The 18,953-nt window shown below is 40.4% G+C and overlaps 1 protein-coding gene across 1 annotated transcript in view; it reads left to right on the forward strand.

Moving 5' to 3' along the window:
* The window catches only part of LOC124271224 (cathepsin L-like), a 46,131-nt gene extending 31,647 nt beyond the window's left edge, over positions 1 to 14,484 (forward strand). The window contains exons 6-14 of the mRNA XM_046706301.1: positions 16 to 287; positions 1,285 to 1,383; positions 6,833 to 7,000; positions 8,818 to 8,923; positions 9,333 to 9,479; positions 10,173 to 10,296; positions 11,778 to 11,878; positions 13,417 to 13,688; positions 14,069 to 14,484. Of these exons, the coding sequence (XP_046562257.1) occupies positions 16 to 287; positions 1,285 to 1,383; positions 6,833 to 7,000; positions 8,818 to 8,923; positions 9,333 to 9,479; positions 10,173 to 10,296; positions 11,778 to 11,878; positions 13,417 to 13,688; positions 14,069 to 14,168 (1,389 nt within the window). The 3' untranslated portion in view covers positions 14,169 to 14,484. The remainder of the gene's footprint in view (positions 1 to 15; positions 288 to 1,284; positions 1,384 to 6,832; positions 7,001 to 8,817; positions 8,924 to 9,332; positions 9,480 to 10,172; positions 10,297 to 11,777; positions 11,879 to 13,416; positions 13,689 to 14,068) is intronic.
* Positions 14,485 to 18,953: the final 4,469 nt, after the last annotated feature.

Genomic DNA, 18,953 nt, shown 5'->3' on the forward strand with positions numbered 1-18,953 from the left:
CATCTGACGTTCCAGGACGGGAGATGTCGATTCAAGAAAGCCAACATCGGCGCAACCGATACCGGGTACACAGACATCCAGAAAGGTAACGAGGCTGATCTTCAGAATGCCGTTGCCACGGTCGGCCCAATCTCAGTCGGCATCGATGCCAGTCGCCCCACCTTCCATCTGTACAAGAGCGGCGTCTACGACGACCCGATGTGCAGCACGACGCGTCTCGACCACGGCGTTTTGGCTGCAGGATATGGCACCAGCGAGGACTTGGAGTACTGGCTGGTCAAGAACAGGTGATTATCTTTGATCATTTTTGTGATGCTATGGTTTCTATGTACCAGGAATATGCTTTTGACAAAAATATGTGGTTCCATTAAATATTGGAAAAGTATATGCAACCATTTTCTTTGTTATGGGGAAAAATGTTTCTCTCACCTTTCCAGGCGAATATACGCGACAAAACCAATTCCACAACCATAGGAAATCTCTACTGGAAGTGGAGTCGACGGTACAATTCCGATTATACACCGATTATGTGTTTATGAATGGCTGTCAAAGTAGTGATAATACCAGGTGTTCTCGGCAAAGATGAGCGTGGCCTGTTCCGCCTAGACAAACGTCATATAAACATATGCAAGGGTTAATAAGCTGTTCGACTTCTTTGAGTGGCATTTTAAAAGTTGGAAGTCAGATAGAACAAGTATATATGGATGACAACTTCTTTTATTCTAGAGCACGACGTTTCGATACAGGTTCTTGTATCGTTTTCAAGTGAGATTCAAATTTAGGCACGTAGAGCTCGAGTCAAAATAAGTAATTGCACCGGAAGTCGTTTTTTGTCACTGATGTGTCAAATTTGAAATTTCCTCCACATGTTTACCATGAAACCTTGTGAAAGCTTTACTGAGACCTTGACTGTGGTAACCTGGATCGAACAACTTCTGAGTAAAAGAGGTATGTCGTGAAAGAGCGTGCTGAATTGTCCCTGAAAGGTTGTCAAATGTAATATTCAAATACTGAAGCGCCTGTAGTACTGCTCACCTTGAAGGGACAGCTGACTATTTGAAAGTTGTCTTTCAGCCTTCTGGAGAATGTCTTTCCTCAGGGACCACAGAATGGGATGGTCTTCATCTGTTTATATCACTGTCTTCATCTGTTTATATCACTGTCTTCATCTGTTTACAGCACTGTCTTCATCTGTTTACATCGTTGTCTTCATCTGTTTATAAATATTACTGTCTTACTCTGTTTACATCGCTGTCTACATCGTTGTCTTCATCTGTTTTACAGCTGGGGAGAATCGTGGGGAGACAAGGGCTACCTCAAGATGTCCAGAAACAAGGACAATCAGTGCGGTATCGCCAGCCAGGCCAGCTACCCCCTTGTGTGAAGAAGTATATAGGGTTTCCCGATCTCATTACAAATCAGATGATTTGCACAGATATTATACTTTCTGAGTCAAGATGTGCCGACACCTACATACTGGGTCGCGTCAGGAGAACCCCTTCTAAATGATGTTCATATGGCGCGACCCCCTATGTTCTCCTCCAGAGAGACATTCTTATCCGAGTAATACATTTGAATGTAATGATATTGATTTTTTCTAAAATGCTGTTTAATATATTTCGGATATCAGCTCCAGTGTGATTTGTCAATCAATGATTCTGTAATAAGAGTGTTTTTAAATAAAATATAATTAAAAGAGAGTAGTTTTCGAATAGTCAGTCAGGTTCCCTCCATCTGGAAACAGTGCCGGTGAATACACTTTATAACTGTCCAAGAATCGTACATAGCAGTGAGTGAACTGGGTTTAACTCTTTGGACAGTATTAATATTAATTATTTCTAAGATGCCTTGCGGTTAGAACAATCGAAAAAAAAATACATTATGAGACAATAAAGGTATGGTTTTTTGATGACGTAACAATTGAATGACGTTATCCCGTCACTGCGCCATTCTAGTGTGCCCCCTCGTAATCGAATTATTTTACATTATTGTATGTGACAATGTAAGTGACGTCACGATGCATGTCAGTTGTCATCGCCTCGTACGGCCTCCTACAGTAAACTACTCCGTTGCATCCCGTTTCTTGGTTTGCAGTTGCTACACGCAGCTAACATTACTGGTGGAAACATTACGTTTATGTTTTACGACGTTTAAAATGTGTCAATTCGACTAACAAGTTTTCAGCGACACGGTAACGTTCGCAATGTTTACATTCCCACAATGCAATCGTGGAATGTCGCTTGACTACTCAGCTTCATCTGGATGTACTGATCTAAACTTACGTTGGTAGTAGAAATGCGACGTTCAGATTGCCCCATATGGTTTACGTTAATGACAGATGTAATTAAAATAATTCAGAGAAGATATTTAATCCGAACGTAAACCGTCATCAAACTGTTATCATTTTTTTTTTCTGGTAACGTTCGTCTTAACGTAGGGGGGCAGACACATCAATAGAACAGCGCATCAGTTAGCCCTGTGCGAGGATTCTTAATTAAGGTCACCGACACCGTCATTTGTTTTCTGCCTTAAATTAATCGTAATTATCCTTAGAAAGTATTAAATTTAGTATCTTAGAAAAGATGTAAAGTTCGCTCTACCCCAATGTGTTTTGTAATAAAGTATAGTTTTGCCCTGAACTATTATAACATCAAAGCACTCGGACTACCGTCCTCGTGCTTTAATTATGTGTTTTGTAATAAAGTATAGTTTTGCCCTGAACTACCGTCCTCGTGCTTTAATTATAATACTTCAGGGCAAAACTATACTTTATTACAAAACACATTTGGGTAGAGCGAACTTTATTTCCTAAATAACACATGATGTTGATTCAAATTAATGTGGAAAAGAAGCCCTTAGGCATCTACATGTCTCATTCGCTTACTGCTGGAAACCCATGAAAGAGGAATAGTGTTGTCAAAGCAGAAGCATTATTTAAGTAGTGTGAGCATCAATGACCAGCGCATCCGGAAACACAAAGGGACGCAACACTTGACAGAAACTTCCATCGACTTTGGACTTTCGATGTTTTCAAACCAGAACTGTGGCATCTTGATCGATGTGAATGAGTCCGTCAAGTTCAATTTAAGTAAATAAATGCGACGAAAAGCCTTGCCATACTCGTAGGCGGTATCAAAGAGTCCGTTACCTATAGTTAGAAAAGGCGAGCCTTACTAAAAGCATCGGTTGCACCCATCATTAAGACATAGAATAGGCATGTTACCTGTAAACCTGAAAATACATATCAACAATGGTACAAGTCAAACGTGAGAATGGCATTGGAAATCATATTCGCAACTGATGCGCAATAACGAGAAATTACCTGCACATACCCGAGGAAGAGCCGCATGACGCTCTTCGAAAGCATGTTAGAAAGAGCATGTTTTGATTGTACCTCAAAAGTTATACAATTTAAACGCCAAGGCTAAAGCTGTTGGAATATCGCAAGACATAAACGGAAGGTGAGGTCATCCCTCTCTTCCTTTCGTCACGCTGAATGACATTTGATGGTGAAACAGATGGTCCCTGGTTTCTCGTGTTTATGAATCACAACGAAATTAGTAGTGTTCCCTTGTTTTCCCAATCGAGCAGAACTTTCGATCCATATGTATACAATGAGCAAACAATCAAACAATTATCTGTTCATTGTATAGAAAGGGCAATAGTTGTGAATGGTAAATAATTCTCCAGTATTGTATAGAAAGGGTAATAGTTGTGAATGGTAAATAATTCTCCAGTATTGTATAGAAAGGGCAATAGTTGTGAATGGTAAATAATTCTCCAGTATTGTATAGAAAGGGCAATAGTTGTGAATGGTAAATAATTCTCCAGTATTGTATAGAAAGGGCAATAGTTCATGAGCGACTTCAAATGCAGTGTTGGCCTTCAAAGGTCGGATAGCGTGAAACTTGGTCAGATATCCTTGATAATGTGGATTGATTCTGTAGCCGCCATCCTTGTCGGTTTACGCGTCAACTAAGTCGACTTGACCTCTCTCGTTCAGTTCCCTGGCAGATAGGGGTTTCACAACCACTCCCGAAGCTGTCTCCTTCCTACTACGTTTCTCAATACACGCCCCACCTTTGTACGATAATATCAAGCATCTAGAGATATCGGATTACGTATCTTGGGCGCTTTCTTCTCACCACCATGGTTCTGTGTGAACTCCACTATTGTTTCCTTGGTGAACATGAACTTGCCGCCTTTCTTCGTTACTTTGTCCACTCCATCCATGGAAACATCACGTTTTACATTTGACCACTTTCTAAATGACATTGTGTGTTCAAGAGAATACCTTGTCAAGAAGTTGTACTCCTTTGACATGGTTTGTCCAGTCTTTCCTTTGTGTTCAAATACGTTTCCATGGGAACATTTCAGTTCAAAGCCGATTGCATTACACTAAATTTTATATTTCAAACAATAATGAGAAGTATACTAACGGACAATAAAAGAAATCAAAATCCGTTTGTAGACGTAAAGTATAAATAACTGCTTTACCATCCATCCATAGTTGTTACACGGCTACACATATACAAGAAACACGGCATGAATACTACTCACACTTTGCTAAGGATCAAATCATGGATTCAACAGAAAACTATGATGTGAGGTCAAATTTGGTTTAAATATCTAAGCTTATTGTAAGCATGGATCCTAGGTTTCAGTGTGTCATTTCATCTTGTGGAACACATACCTGCTATTGACAGGTGTTGTGTACTTGTCAATGACACGTTCCATGATTTGCAAAATGGTTGATTGGTGCCATGAAAACCATTTTTATGGTTACTCATGTATCAAGTGCATGAGGTTAAATTAAAGTGACTGCTTGCCTAAAGAGGGGTTACCATGTTATCATTTGTCTAGTTTTAAATGGATACAATTTTAAATTATATATCTACTTTTAAGTAAAGTTGTGAATTTTTGTGATCCTTTGCAAAGTGTGAGTAGTGTATAATGATCAGCCTCTATTTGTATCTCAGCATCAAGTTTGAAGATCTTAGCGCTACTTAAGGTGACCTTAACATAGGCTTACGATCACAGCTGCGCTCAGCTCGCTTTGTGGCGGTGGGGTAGCCCAGTGGTTAAAGCGTTGGCTCGTCACGCCGAAGACCCCAAATGGGTACAACGTGTGAAGCCCATTTCTGGTGTCCCCCCGCCGTGATGTTGCTGGAATATTGCTAAAAGCGGCGTAAAGCCAAACTCAGTCAGTCAGTCAGATCACTTTCTGGAACGATGTCATAGTAGGTCACAGGGCTACGTTATCGTATCGCTTTTTCAGTAAACAAATATTGGGCCAGACACGAAACACACATTGCGATCACATCTGGCGATATTCGGAATCTCTTTTGGAAGAATGCACTGCTTAGGCATGTCGGACTTAGGACCAAGGTTGTTCAGGCTTTATCCAGGAAGGCTGTTTGGATACCGTTAAGACAGGGAAGATATTTCATGCACCCGGTTGAGTTAAAGGCCATTATTTATTATAATTAACTCAACTTTCTGTTTACGTCGATCGAGTGGTCAGGCTCGCTGATCGATGCTCATGCCGTTGATCACTGGATTGTCAGGTCCAGACTCGATTATATACCGACCGCTGTCATACAGCTGAGAGGTTACAGCTGGGGGAGGTTAGAGGTTAAACAAGAACAAAACATTCAGCCTTGCAGACAACCCAGATATATTTCAACATCCCTTATCGCATGTCATATGACTGCAATATACTATTTGACTTCAACACAAGATGCATCAAATGACTGTCACACAAACCACATGTTTAAAGCCATGTGAGCAATGTTGTAGATAACACCGTGTATATAACGGTAACTTCACAAGCACCTGTCACTCATCCCACCGTCCTCGCCAAGGTAAGACATTTTATGAAGTGAAAATACCTTCACGATTAAGTGACTCTCAAACTGTCAGGTTATGGACTTAGAGATGTCGTTAATGTACTTATAGGAAACTTGTCTTAACTTTGATCGTGTTCTCTTTATTGTGTGAGTGAGTGAGTGAGTGAGTACTATGTTTTTTACTCCACTTTGGGCAATATTCAACCGTTATCTAGGCGAAGGACACCTTAACGGGCTTTACACAGTGTTCACATGTGTGGAATCAACCCATCTCGACGCGTGTACAACTAGACTTCTCCACCAGCATTGTGATGTGTGAGTGCACACTGTCCGCTTATCAATTCAAGTTTACTAAAAATTAATTTTAACAATTTGAAACTTGAAATGCAAACATTCTTTGAAATTTGCGTTTAACCATTGTTGAACACTGGTACAGATAAATGTATATATCCAAATTGTTCTTTTCAACCTTTTCATTATTTAGTTAAATATTTTGGATTTTACCTTGGGTCAGAGTACATCCACTAGATCCATGTGTTTTGCACGAAGTGTCCATGCACCGGTGCATTTAAAACGGGGGCGGTGGGGTAGCATTGAGGTTAAAGCCTTCGCCTTCGCTTAAAGCGCCGTAAAACCATACTCACTCATTCACTCACTGAATTTAAAATGCATTTGTGATGGCACGCGTACACAGTGTATATAGGCAGATCAAGGTGAAACGTCAACATCAAGGACATCAGACTCACAGCCCAAATAGTTGTTGTATTGTCTTCATGTGTAGTCGTATGAAGTGTATGCATGGCTGTTTGTGTGTGCGATCTTGTCTAGTCATTTCAACAGCAAACAATATCCCCCCACGAACCAAACCACACCAGGTTGCTTTCAATATTAATAATAAGCGCGCGTGCGTGTGTGTGTGTGTACTTACGTTCGCAAGTCCTGACATCTGCATTTACGTACATGTATTTCGAAATGTCTCTAAGGAAGCTATCTTTATTGATTAAAATGTTTCTGTCGGTGCAGATGTTCCGCTTTGTCGTGCTTGCCGTGCTTGCTGCTGTTGCCGTCGCAGCAGATTTGAACAGAGAGTGGAACATATTCAAAAGTACTTACAACAAGGATTACCTGACAAAGGCGGATGAGGCCAACAGGTGAGAAGAAACATTTAAAACTTTCAATCGATCTGTGATAAAAGTCTTGAAAAAAATTAAACTAAAATCTCAAATTTAACATTCCATTTTCCATTTTCCGTAAAGATAGAAACAGAATCAGACAGAGTTATCTACCCCTGTTTCTGTCCCTATGATATCGACTGTCTGATTAACGCTCATAGAAACAGAATCAGACCGAGTTATCTACCCCTGTTACTGTCCCAACACTCATAGTTAACACTGTGACGTATAATAGGCCAGACCACTGATGGTTTATAATCAGATATGGGCTCAAACACTGCCAGTCCAGTTGAATGCTTGCACTCCGTTACAGTTTGTCTTTATCTTTGAACTACGTTCTAGTTTACACCACACAATACTGTAATCTAAAACTGCGAGCATATATTCATGGACACGTCACTCTATAACAGTGCACACCCCTTAACCCGGACAGTCTCATATCCCAAACCTGCGTCACTTCATGAAGTTTTTCAAGCAATAACTGTACGGACACTAATGGGTCCGGAATGGAGAGGTTTCACTGTTTTCAGGTGGATGTCTTGCTTTGACAACTACATATTCAACAACAACCCGTAAATAGTATGGTAAATGTGAATTCAAAGTATAGATATCACTTTAAATATTTTACTTGAACATATACAATTCATACATCCCACGATGACAGTGTGAGATTGTAATGTACTTTAAATCTACATCCACCCAGTTGTGTAACCTGACATGTTTTATATATAGCATAATATAACGTAACGTGACATAACATGACTTAAAGTAAGGTAAAATAACGTACATAAAACAAGTCTGACCTTGTTTTTATATATTACATTAGATTACAGTATAGGATATTTCCACAGCGCACATATCCACGCACTAGTCCATGCTCAAGGCGCTGGTATTTTTCCCCTTGATCATTGGATGTCAATCTCACTGGCATATCTTATCATCTCAACTCCCTGGGGATCATACAACTCTTGCTGCCAAAAGGCGCACCGAGTTATTGCGGCTTTCCCATCCTTACGAGGTACCCATTCACAGCTGGTGGACTGGGACACATAGTCACAGTACTTTATCCAAGTTTACTGCACATTGATGTACCCACGTATTCATGTGGCCACCATCTGGTCATTTACCAACGGATTCGTGGGTTCTTTTAAGTGCACAGGGTTGTGTACTGTACACTAGCGGTTGTGACAACACTGAAAGAGTCTGCACACAAAGCTGACTCCAAGGTTACTACTACCAATCAAAAGTTTAGTAAATGTAACCACTTACTTCAATCAACTATTCTGAACTAGATTTTGCAAAATATTCCATACTGTTTAAAAGTCCTATTTACACATGACCTGATGTGTTGTAAAACAAATTCGTAATGTTGAAAAGAATAGTGTCACGAGTTCAATAAATGATGAAACTCAGTGAAAATTGGCGAATTCTTAACAAACTTTACAGCAAAACACAGCTGTTCACATGCACGATATTTGCACATGTTTTTCAGCAATTTGATGCATGATCCTCATGCACTTTTCCCCTAAGTTAGTGGAGAAATTCATCTTCGATGTAACCACATATATATGCATATTATATAGTGAATGCTTTAAGCGAGTCTAAAGTTTGATGAGTAGTATAATATATTATGATACGATACAATACGATACAATGCAATATAATATAACATACGTCACGGACGTTTTTGGTTCTGTAGAGCAATTTTTTTTACAAATCACGACCCAAAGGAAGTGTACATGCATGGTCGTTGTCTGTTCTTTACCAGTCCGTGAATTATCTCCCTTGTATTCCAGACGCATGGTTTGGGAGAACAACGTGAAGTACATCCAGATTCACAACCTAGAGGCTGATAGAGGGTTACACTCCTACAGACTCGGGGTCAACGAGTACGCAGACCTGGTGAGTAAACAGCCATGACATGTGGCTCGGACGTGCATGGGCTTTGATCAGTATTTTCATGATAAAATGAAACAGTTGGTTTTACGCCGCTTTTAACAATATTCCATCCCTAACATGGCGAGGGGCACCAACCTTGAACAGTAATCCAGTCAGTGTGTCAGTTTCAGTGATGCAGGTCCTACACGCTGACCACTTTGCTGAAACATTAGCAGGGTGAAACGGGCTTCGAACCCACGATCATAGGTTCCGAGTGTGCCCAAGGGACGCAACTCGGCTCAGCATCTTAACGCTGCTTTAACATACGTCAGTTTTACCGTGACACATGCTGAAGGCATTTCTCACAAACAGGCATGCTGCTGACAAATCAAGGCTTATACTGAAGAGAGTAACGCTATGTATTGTCTCTCAGACCACGGAGGAGTTTGTGAAGCAGATGAACGGACTCCGGATGACCAACACCACAGGTGGCTCCACCTTCCTGCCCCCCAGTGTGGGAGAACTCCCGGCCGAGGTGGACTGGAGGCCCAAGGGATACGTCACAGAGGTCAAGAACCAGGTAGGCCTACGGATTTACATATCTTCCTTCACAACTTTGATGAAGACCGGATATCTGGTTAAGTGGATGGAGTGTCTGCCTCGACAATGGTGAGTCGGTGATTCGATCCCCAGAACCCCTGGCATTTAGAATATGTCTGAACTGGGTATCTCAGTTAGCTGCCATTGTAATACGGACATACACCAGCCATCTCCAAGCACACGCGTGTACGCACGTTACTATATATATGCTTGAACGCGACATTAAACCCTACTTGGCCTACCCTTCTCTGTACTACTACCGCAATGAACTGATATTGTGTTGACAAACTAAGAATCCTTTAGACGGATCTGCGTGATTGTTGGGTTTGAATCCCCGATCATCAGATCCTGACACTTCAAAGGTACGCAACTCTGTTCACTCGTTATATGTGATGTCTTATAACAATCTTTGGCAAAACATATGCGCAGTTTGATTTATTCCTTTATAACTATGAACTCCAAAGAAGAAATTCGAACTGACTCAGAAAACTGAGATTGCCTTATAGTCACATCACATCTGTTGTCACTGTTGTCCATTAGCCATGAGTAAACGTATCAACAACAAATTACCCACCGATTTTCAGAATCATGGTGAAACACGAAAGATAGAAAAATAGACAGGAGACATGCGCATGAAATATCATGATTTTTCTCTGTCGACCTTCACATTCAGCTTAAATGCGGAGGGTGCTGGGCGTTCTCCGCCACCGGCTCTCTGGAAGGCCAACACTTCAAGAAGGTTGGAAAACTGGTGTCTCTGTCGGAACAGAACCTGATCGACTGCTCCAAGCCTGAAGGTACTGTCAGATTGTGAGCATGTATATCAGCTAAATGCTAAATACTGAATCACTTGGATGTTTCCCAATATGGTGAAAGACACGGACATGGAGTTGACAAACCAAGATTTTGAACGGAACGCAGATCTTTTAACGGGTTGTTTAGTATGTACTCATGAACATTAATCAAGCACCACCATTTTTATAGTGCGAAAACACTACACGCTACCGTGTATGCTTTTAAAACCAAAATGGTAAATGTAACGTACTTGATTCTGATTGACAAAACAACTAAAACTGAAACTGAAATTTGGTAACAATCTACCTGCAAGTATGATCCCCTGTTTGGACCAATGAGTGAGTCAGTTTACTTTTACGCCACACTCAGCAATATTCCAGCTATATGGCGTAGGTCTGTAAATAATAGAGTCTGGACCAGAAAATCCAGTGATCAACAGCATGAGCATCGATCTGCGCAATTGGGAACCGATGACATGTGTCAACCAAGCCAGCGAGCCTGACCACCCGATCCCGTTAGTCGCCTCTCACGACAAGCATGGGTTGCTGAAAGTTCATTCTAAACCGGACCTTCACGGGTGTGTTTGGACCAAAATTGTTTAAAAGTGCCCATGGATTCAGGTGGTGATTAATTAATGGTCATGTGTATAGGACTAACAACAGAATTCCGTAAGTTTTGAGACATCCCTGACCTGGTAAAATATTAGTCTCTCTGTTATCCATAAGGTCGAATGCTTTTTTCACTTAACCTGTTTCTGCAGCTGCGATATTGATAGCTCTCATAATCAAAGTACACCATCACCGATAACCTCTTGGTTTGAACTGTTCATCTCTGAGAAGGGATATCAGCTATTGGGTTCTCGTGGCTGCAATTGAAGTCGATAAAGCGATGTCCCCTCTGGGTTTCAATAATAATGTCATTTAAATAGATGCCCTCTTTCGTCTACCTTCATCAAAGGGGCGGTGGGGTAGCCTAGTGGTTAAAGCGTTGGCTCGTCACGCCGAAGACCCGGGTTCGAATCCCCACATGGGTACATTGTGTGAAGCCCATTTCTGGTGTCCCCCGCCGTGATGTTGCTGGAATATTGCTAAAAGCGGCGTAAAACTAAACTCAGTCAGTCAGACCTTCATCAAAGGTGCAACCAATCAATTTCAGGTCGAGTAGTGCCGGTTGTAGGGTTAATAAGGGCTTGTCGCTGTAGTGAAGAGTTCCACTATTTGACAGGTGTAATGACCCCGAGATGATCTGGGTTAAACTGGTTATAGTGGTCAGGATTTGCTGATGCATATCATAGTGTCCACCCAATTGCTTTGATAGAATCTCATGATGTCAATCGCTACGTGTATATTGTCTGATCTAGATTATTTTCGCCTTTATGAAGCTGGAATATTGCAGTTTGTGGCGTTAAACAACAACAACACACACACTAAACAAAACAACAAACAAACAGACCATTAAACATGGCTATTAATAATTGTTCCAGGAAACAATGGTTGCGGAGGCGGTCTTATGAACTTAGCCTTTGAGTACATACAGCTCAACTTTGGCATCGACACTGAAGCGTCGTACCCGTATGTAGGAAGGGTGAGATTACTTACGTCTCCTGTTGTATCGAATACTACTTTTGTATCGAATACTACTTTTGTAGAATAATGCTATCAGTGAGATTATTTAACGTGTCGTAATGTATTTTGTTTAAGAATTTCCAATCCACTCAAATCTCTGACTGAATGAGATATATAAGTATGCTAAGTATCCTTTCACACTTCCGAACTAGAAATATCGGATCGGTCTAAGGCGAAAAACGGACCCTGGTACTGGTTAGATCCAATGGTAACATAACAGTAAAATTGGCTTGCGCCCTTCATTGAAATAATACGGTGTATAAGTCTCACTTGAGCGAAATAACACTTTTTGTCTTTCCTCAATTGCAATAGATATAGTTTCAGAGAAAGAATATTAATTCAGTTAGAAAGTACGGTATGAATACAACTTTTGTCTCTTCTTACATAGAATATTGTTTCATCTCGTGTCTTTGTTCGGTTCATCAGGTCACTCGATTAGATTACCGGGTTATTTTACAATAAAATACAAAGGTCATTTATATATCTTTATATAAGATTCGTTATGCCTTGCAACTGAATACCGTATTTCATTTATTGAATGCCTGCCCCAATGACCTATTACTAGATAAGGTTTTGAAAGAATTAGATTAGCTAAAGGCAGATTTCTCTCCAGTACATTTGAATGATATTAACATGCCTGCCCCCATAAATGACCTATTACTAGATAAGGTTTTGAAAGAATTAGATTAGCTAAAGGCAGATTTCTCTCCAGTACATTTGAATGATATTAACATGCCTGCCCCCATAAATGACCTATTACTAGATAAGGTTTTGAAAGAATTAGATTAGCTAAAGGCAGATTTCTCTCCAGTACATTTGAATGATATTAACCTCTTTAGATCTCTTGTCGATCGTACGATTGAAATAGAGGTTGTGCCTTAAGCAATATGGAAGAAAGTGAGTGAGTGAGTGAATGAATAAGTCAGAGAGTGAGTAGATTATTGAGTGACTGAGTGAATGGTCAATCTTGTGGGCGAGTATGATTTTAAGTCTCTTGTAGCAATATTGCAGCCTTATCAATCAGGGTACACCAGAAACTGACATCACACATTATACTCAAGTGGGAAACCGAACCACTTACATGTCTTCTGTGTGATGAACGAATGCTGTAACCACAAGGCAAGCCCACTACTTAACAGATGGGTAGATCGACCCCCCACCGTCACACTAAACTACGGACTGTGTCTAAATGTAAACTGACGTTGATAAAGCCTCTTCATACGTATTCATTATGTGAACGTAACGTATATGTTTTAAAGTAAACGCTTCATTTTGTGCAGCCCTTACTACCTCGGTTTTTCCATTGACGTTCTGGGAAGGTGGGGTAGCCTAGTGGTTAAAGCGTTCGCTCGTCACGCCGAAAACCCGGGTTCCATTCCCCACATGGGTACAATGTGTGAAGCCCATTTCTGGTGTTCCCCGCCATGATATTGCTGGAATATTGCTAAAAGCGACGTAAAACCATTCTCAATCACTCACCCGTGATTAACGTTCCAGGACGACAGGTGTCGATTCAAGAAAGCCGACATTGGTGCCACCGATATAGGGTTCATGGACATACAGCGAGGCGATGAGGATGACCTTCAGCATGCCGTTGCCACGGTCGGCCCAATCTCGGTTGCCATCGACGCCAGTCGTCCCACCTTCCACCTATACAAGAGCGGCGTCTACGACGACCCGTCATGCAATAACATTACTCTCGACCACGGCGTTTTGGCTGTAGGATATGGCACCAGTGATGGATTGGCCTACTGGCTGGTCAAGAACAGGTGATTAACTTTGATGAGTACTGTAGTGATATCATTTGAAAGTACGAGGCAATATATTCAACTTGCTTCATCCATTTTACATCCCTGTCTTCATCTGTTTACAACGCTGTCTTCATCTGTCTACAGCACTGTCTTCGTCTGTTTACATCGCTGCTTTCGTCTGTTTACGTCGCTGTCTTGATTTGTTTACATCGCTGTCTTCATCTGCTTACATCATTGTCTTCGTCTGTATACATCATTATCTTGATCTGTTTACACGACAATCTTCATCTGTTTACATCGCTGTCTTCATCTGTGTAAATCATTGTCTTCATCAGTTTACACAGTTGGCTACATCGTTGTCTGCATCTGTTAACAACGCTGTCTTCATCTGTTTACAGCTGGGGAGAATCCTGGGGAGACAAGGGCTACCTCAAGATGTCCAGGAACAAGGGCAACCAGTGCGGTATCGCCACCCTCGCCAGCTACCCCCGTGTGTGAAGAAGGACCCCACTGCAAAACACCACTTGTAGACAGAGCAGAGTTTTGCAGATGCATTAACATCACATTTATTATTCCGATACGATACCTTTCTGTGTGAGATCTGAAGCCTTCGTGAATTAAAACGTGACACGACCTCCTATTTTATGGGAAGTTTGGCATATGGTCCTGCTAGAAGACATCGTATTGAAGTAATACAGCGGAGTGTGATGAAACCTTTGTTTACAATGCTGGGATAAATATTATGTCAAATAAAAACCATGTTGAAAGATACCCATTTTTGTGATAGAACAAAATCAATACCATATGAATGAAAGAAAGTGTCTGAATGGTTTGGAATACGGAAAGGCTAACCTATTTGAGATCAGTACCAGTGAAGGCAGGTTCAGCGTCCTATAACGCTGTATGAGTGAATGAATTAGTTTTAAAGCTTTGGATAGTATTTGAATTCCATAATATTTGACGGACAGTCAACTTAATCTGGGAGAATTGCCCACAGACATTTATTCCTTGAAACCTAAGAATGTAAGCAAGACTGGAACGTTAGTAAGAGTCTGCGGATCCCGACATGCCAAGGGACGACACTCTCGACTGAAAATTGACAATTTGGATAAGCTGTGGCAGGATACGCTCACCTTTTCGCGAACATCTGAGTTTGACAATTTGAAACAGCTGAATTTTCAACTATAAAAATTTTCAAGATAAAAAAGTTCAAATATCGATTTCAGTTCATTCTGGTAATTAAATGCATTTTCCTGCACTTATGTCAAAACTCAGACTTCAGTTTGTTTCGAGAAATCGGGACCTGGTATCATCACTATTTCATAGTGATTCATCAACACATGCTCTGTCATCGTATCGCATGGTCACAATCACTGGATTGTCTGGTCCAGACTCGATTTGTTTACAAACAACATCGTACAGCTGTAATACTGCTGGACCAAATATACATTCGTCAAAATTGTACAATCGACTCTTCTTTTAGCAGCGATTTCTTCTAGATGTGGACAGGCTTCTGCCACTTCTATTGTCAGCATCTGGATGGGTGTGAATGACGTCGTCAAGCTCATACTATATAACTAGTCAAACATGATATCCATTTGGAGGTCGGGTGCCTAAGTACTTAAAGCTTCTGTGGGTCATGACAAGCCTGGGTTCGATTACCCACATAGGCACAAAATGTGTGACGCTGGAAAAAGTAGCGTTAAACAATCATCCTCGGAAGGGAGTCCTTGAACAGACATACTGACAATCTCAACTCATCAATCATTTACATTCACATTTCTAATACTCCGTAAAGTTTCCATCCTCGATAATCTCCAGGGTATACGTTCCGATAAATCTCCACTATGCCCTGGATGCATCTACGGCTCGAGCCGATGATTATATTACCTCCCTTGGTTGGCTTTTTATCCAATCAGGTGTCTACGCTGGGAAGTTGAGCGTACCAATCACAACTCACTTTCGCTTTTTTAAATTATTTAACCGATTAAACTTGGCAACACAATAATATATTGTTGCAGAGGTACTCTAAAAGAGGTAGGAGTTCTCACACATATATTTTTTTAAGATTTTAGACCTGTCAATTTGTCTGTATCTTTTTTCCCCAAAATCGCGGCTGCGACCGCTATCTTTGTTGACACTGGCAAGCTCGGTTGTAACGGCGACTTATCTGATTGGCTACAGTGAGAATGCGGAGCCAGCAAGGGAGGTAATAAAATCGTCGGCTCGAGACGTAGATACATCCAGGGTATAGTGGAGATTTATCGGAACGTATACCCTTGAGATTATCAAGGATGTAAAGTTTCGTGATGGAATCAAACTTCAGCAGCCCAGGCCTGCAAGTTGCGACTCATGGTGTCTCAGTGATCAATGATAGATCCAACAAACAACATATTTATCATAATTTCCAGTCTTTTATATTGTAACCAAACTCCTCATATGAGAATCTTTTAGAGAAAATATCGTGTGTGTAGTCAATTATTTTGTTGATACGCCGCTTTTGGGGCGTTGTGTAGTGCTGGAGAGACGAGGTTGTATTTCTCCTGTGGAAACTTCCTTCTGGGTTTCCAACAGCACTAAATCGATTCCACCAAGAATACTAAACACACTAATAATGTCATCCACACAGTATATACTCATGTTTGTCATCTTATTCCACCAAGAATACTACACACACTAATAATGTTATCCACACAGTATATACTCATGTTTGTCATCTTATTCCACCAAGAATACTACACACACTAATAATGTTATCCACACAGTATATACTCATGTTTATCATCTCATTCCACCAAGAATACTACACACAATAATAATGTCATCCACACAGTATATACTCATGTTTGTCATCTCATTCCACCAAGAATACTACACACACTAACAATGTTATCCACACAGTATATACTCATGTTTGTCATCTTATTCCACCAAAAATACTACACACACTAATAATGTTATCCACACAGTATATACTCATGTTTGTCATCTCATTCCACCAAGAATACTACACACACTAATAATGTTATCTACACAGTATATACTCATGTTTGTCATCTTATTCCACCAAGAATACTACACACACTAATAATGTTATCCACACAGTATATACTCATGTTTGTCATCTCATTCCACCAAGAATACTACAAACACTAATAATGTCATCCACACAGTATATACTCATGTTTGTCATTTCATTCCACCAAGAATACTACACACACTAATAATGTCATCCACACAGTATATACTCATGTTTGCCATCTTATTCCATCGAAAATACTACACACACTAATAATGTCATCCACACAGTATATACTCATGTTTGTCATCTCATTCCACCAAGAATACTACACACACTAATAATGTTATCCACACAGTATATACTCATGTTTGTCATTTTATTCCACCACGAATACTACACACACTAACAATGTCATCCACACAGTATATACTCATGTTTGTCATCTTATTCCACCAATACTACAAACACTAATAATGTTATCCACACAGTATATACTCATGTTTGTCATCTTATTCCACCAAGAATACTACACACACTAATAATGTTATCCACACAGTATATACTCATGTTTGTCATCTCATTTCACCAAGAATACTACACACACTAATAATGGTATCCATTCCACAGTAGTATATACTCATGTTTGTCATCTTATTCCACCAAGAATACTACAAACAATAATAATGTTATCCACACAGTATATACTCATGTTTGTCATCTTATTCCACCAAGAATACTACACACACTAATAATGTTATCCACACAGTATATACTCATGTTTGTCATCTCATTCCACCAAGAATACTACACACACTAATAATGTTATCCACACAGTATATACTCATGTTTGTCATCTTATTCCACCAAGAATACTACACACACTAATAATGTTATCCACACAGTATATACTCATGTTTGTCATCTCATTCCACCAAGAATACTACACACACTAATAATTTTATCCACACAGTATATACTCATGTTTGTCATCTTATTCCACCAGCTACAAAATTAATATCAATAATGGCTCAGCTGTTCACGCGTGGGGTTGTGTTCTGTTTCGATTTTATGAAGGTCCTATAATATGTGTCAGCACAACACGTGTTACAAACTGATTTTATTCCACAGAGGTTTGACAATCCTGTTCACATTTCTGCCATGAACACGGTTGTTGGACAATTAAGAGGTCGCAATTCGCTGTGCAGAGTTGCGTCCCTTAGAATTGCCAGAAACCGTTGATCGTGAGTTCGAGTTTAGTGAGCGAGTGAGTTTAGTTTTACACCGCACTCAGCAATATTCCAGCTATATGGCGGCGTGAGTTCGAAACCACGTTTACCATCATTATTTCAGCCCCCTGCCTGTGCTGCTTGTTTTCACGAAAGAGTTTAACATTTTAGATCTGCATTATCTAGGCGTTCTTCACAGATCAACGTGGCAATCTTGATATAACTGAAATCATGTTCAAAACAGTATAAAAACACTTCATTTACTCACACTTCCGCCAGGCCTCCGTAGGCGCTTTGCCCTTTAGTTGTCCTGAATATATTCTGTTGAAGTTGGCAACGATGGCGTCAAATGGGTTCCTGATAATCAGCAGGACCTTGTCTGGAGTAAAGGTGTTGTTGGGATACCTGAGGTGAGTCTTGATAGCCACGACGGAGTTGTCCGCTCGCTCTTCTCCGCAGAAGACACCGCTCAGGATTTTGGCGTTGTGGACGGAGCCTGTTGCTAGCCCTTGCGTGAGAAAAGGGGGGAAAATCAGTTAATGCGTTACCTTTTCACAAACGCTATCATTTTATCGGCATAAATCATCTGATTATTCTCATTGATCATTCTATCCTACATGAATCATCAAGGTGCTTTCGTTGGCCATTCACTCAATAATGAATCATCCACCGGCTCTCTCATAGTTATCAGTCCCTCTGACATGAATCAACTAGGGATTCTCAATGATCAAGCCTTCAGGCATGCATCAACTAGAGATTCTCAATGATCAAGCCTTCAGACATGAATCAACTAGAGATTTTCAAGCATCAATCCGTCTGATATGAATCAACTATGGATTCTCAATGATCATTCTCTCTGACATGAACCACTGATCATCAGCTGACATATAGGTGTTCTTGCTAACCGTTTACGAACCATTTAATCTCTGTGACAGGAACCATACTTTTGTATTTGTCATTTCCTCTAACATACCTTAACTAAGAACCATCCTATTGTATCCCAACTGCATATATCAATGCTCATGATGTTGATCA

This window comes from Haliotis rubra, unplaced genomic scaffold (assembly GCF_003918875.1).
Source record: "Haliotis rubra isolate DU_JTF1 unplaced genomic scaffold, ASM391887v1 Scf159, whole genome shotgun sequence".
NCBI lineage: Eukaryota > Metazoa > Mollusca > Gastropoda > Lepetellida > Haliotidae > Haliotis > Haliotis rubra.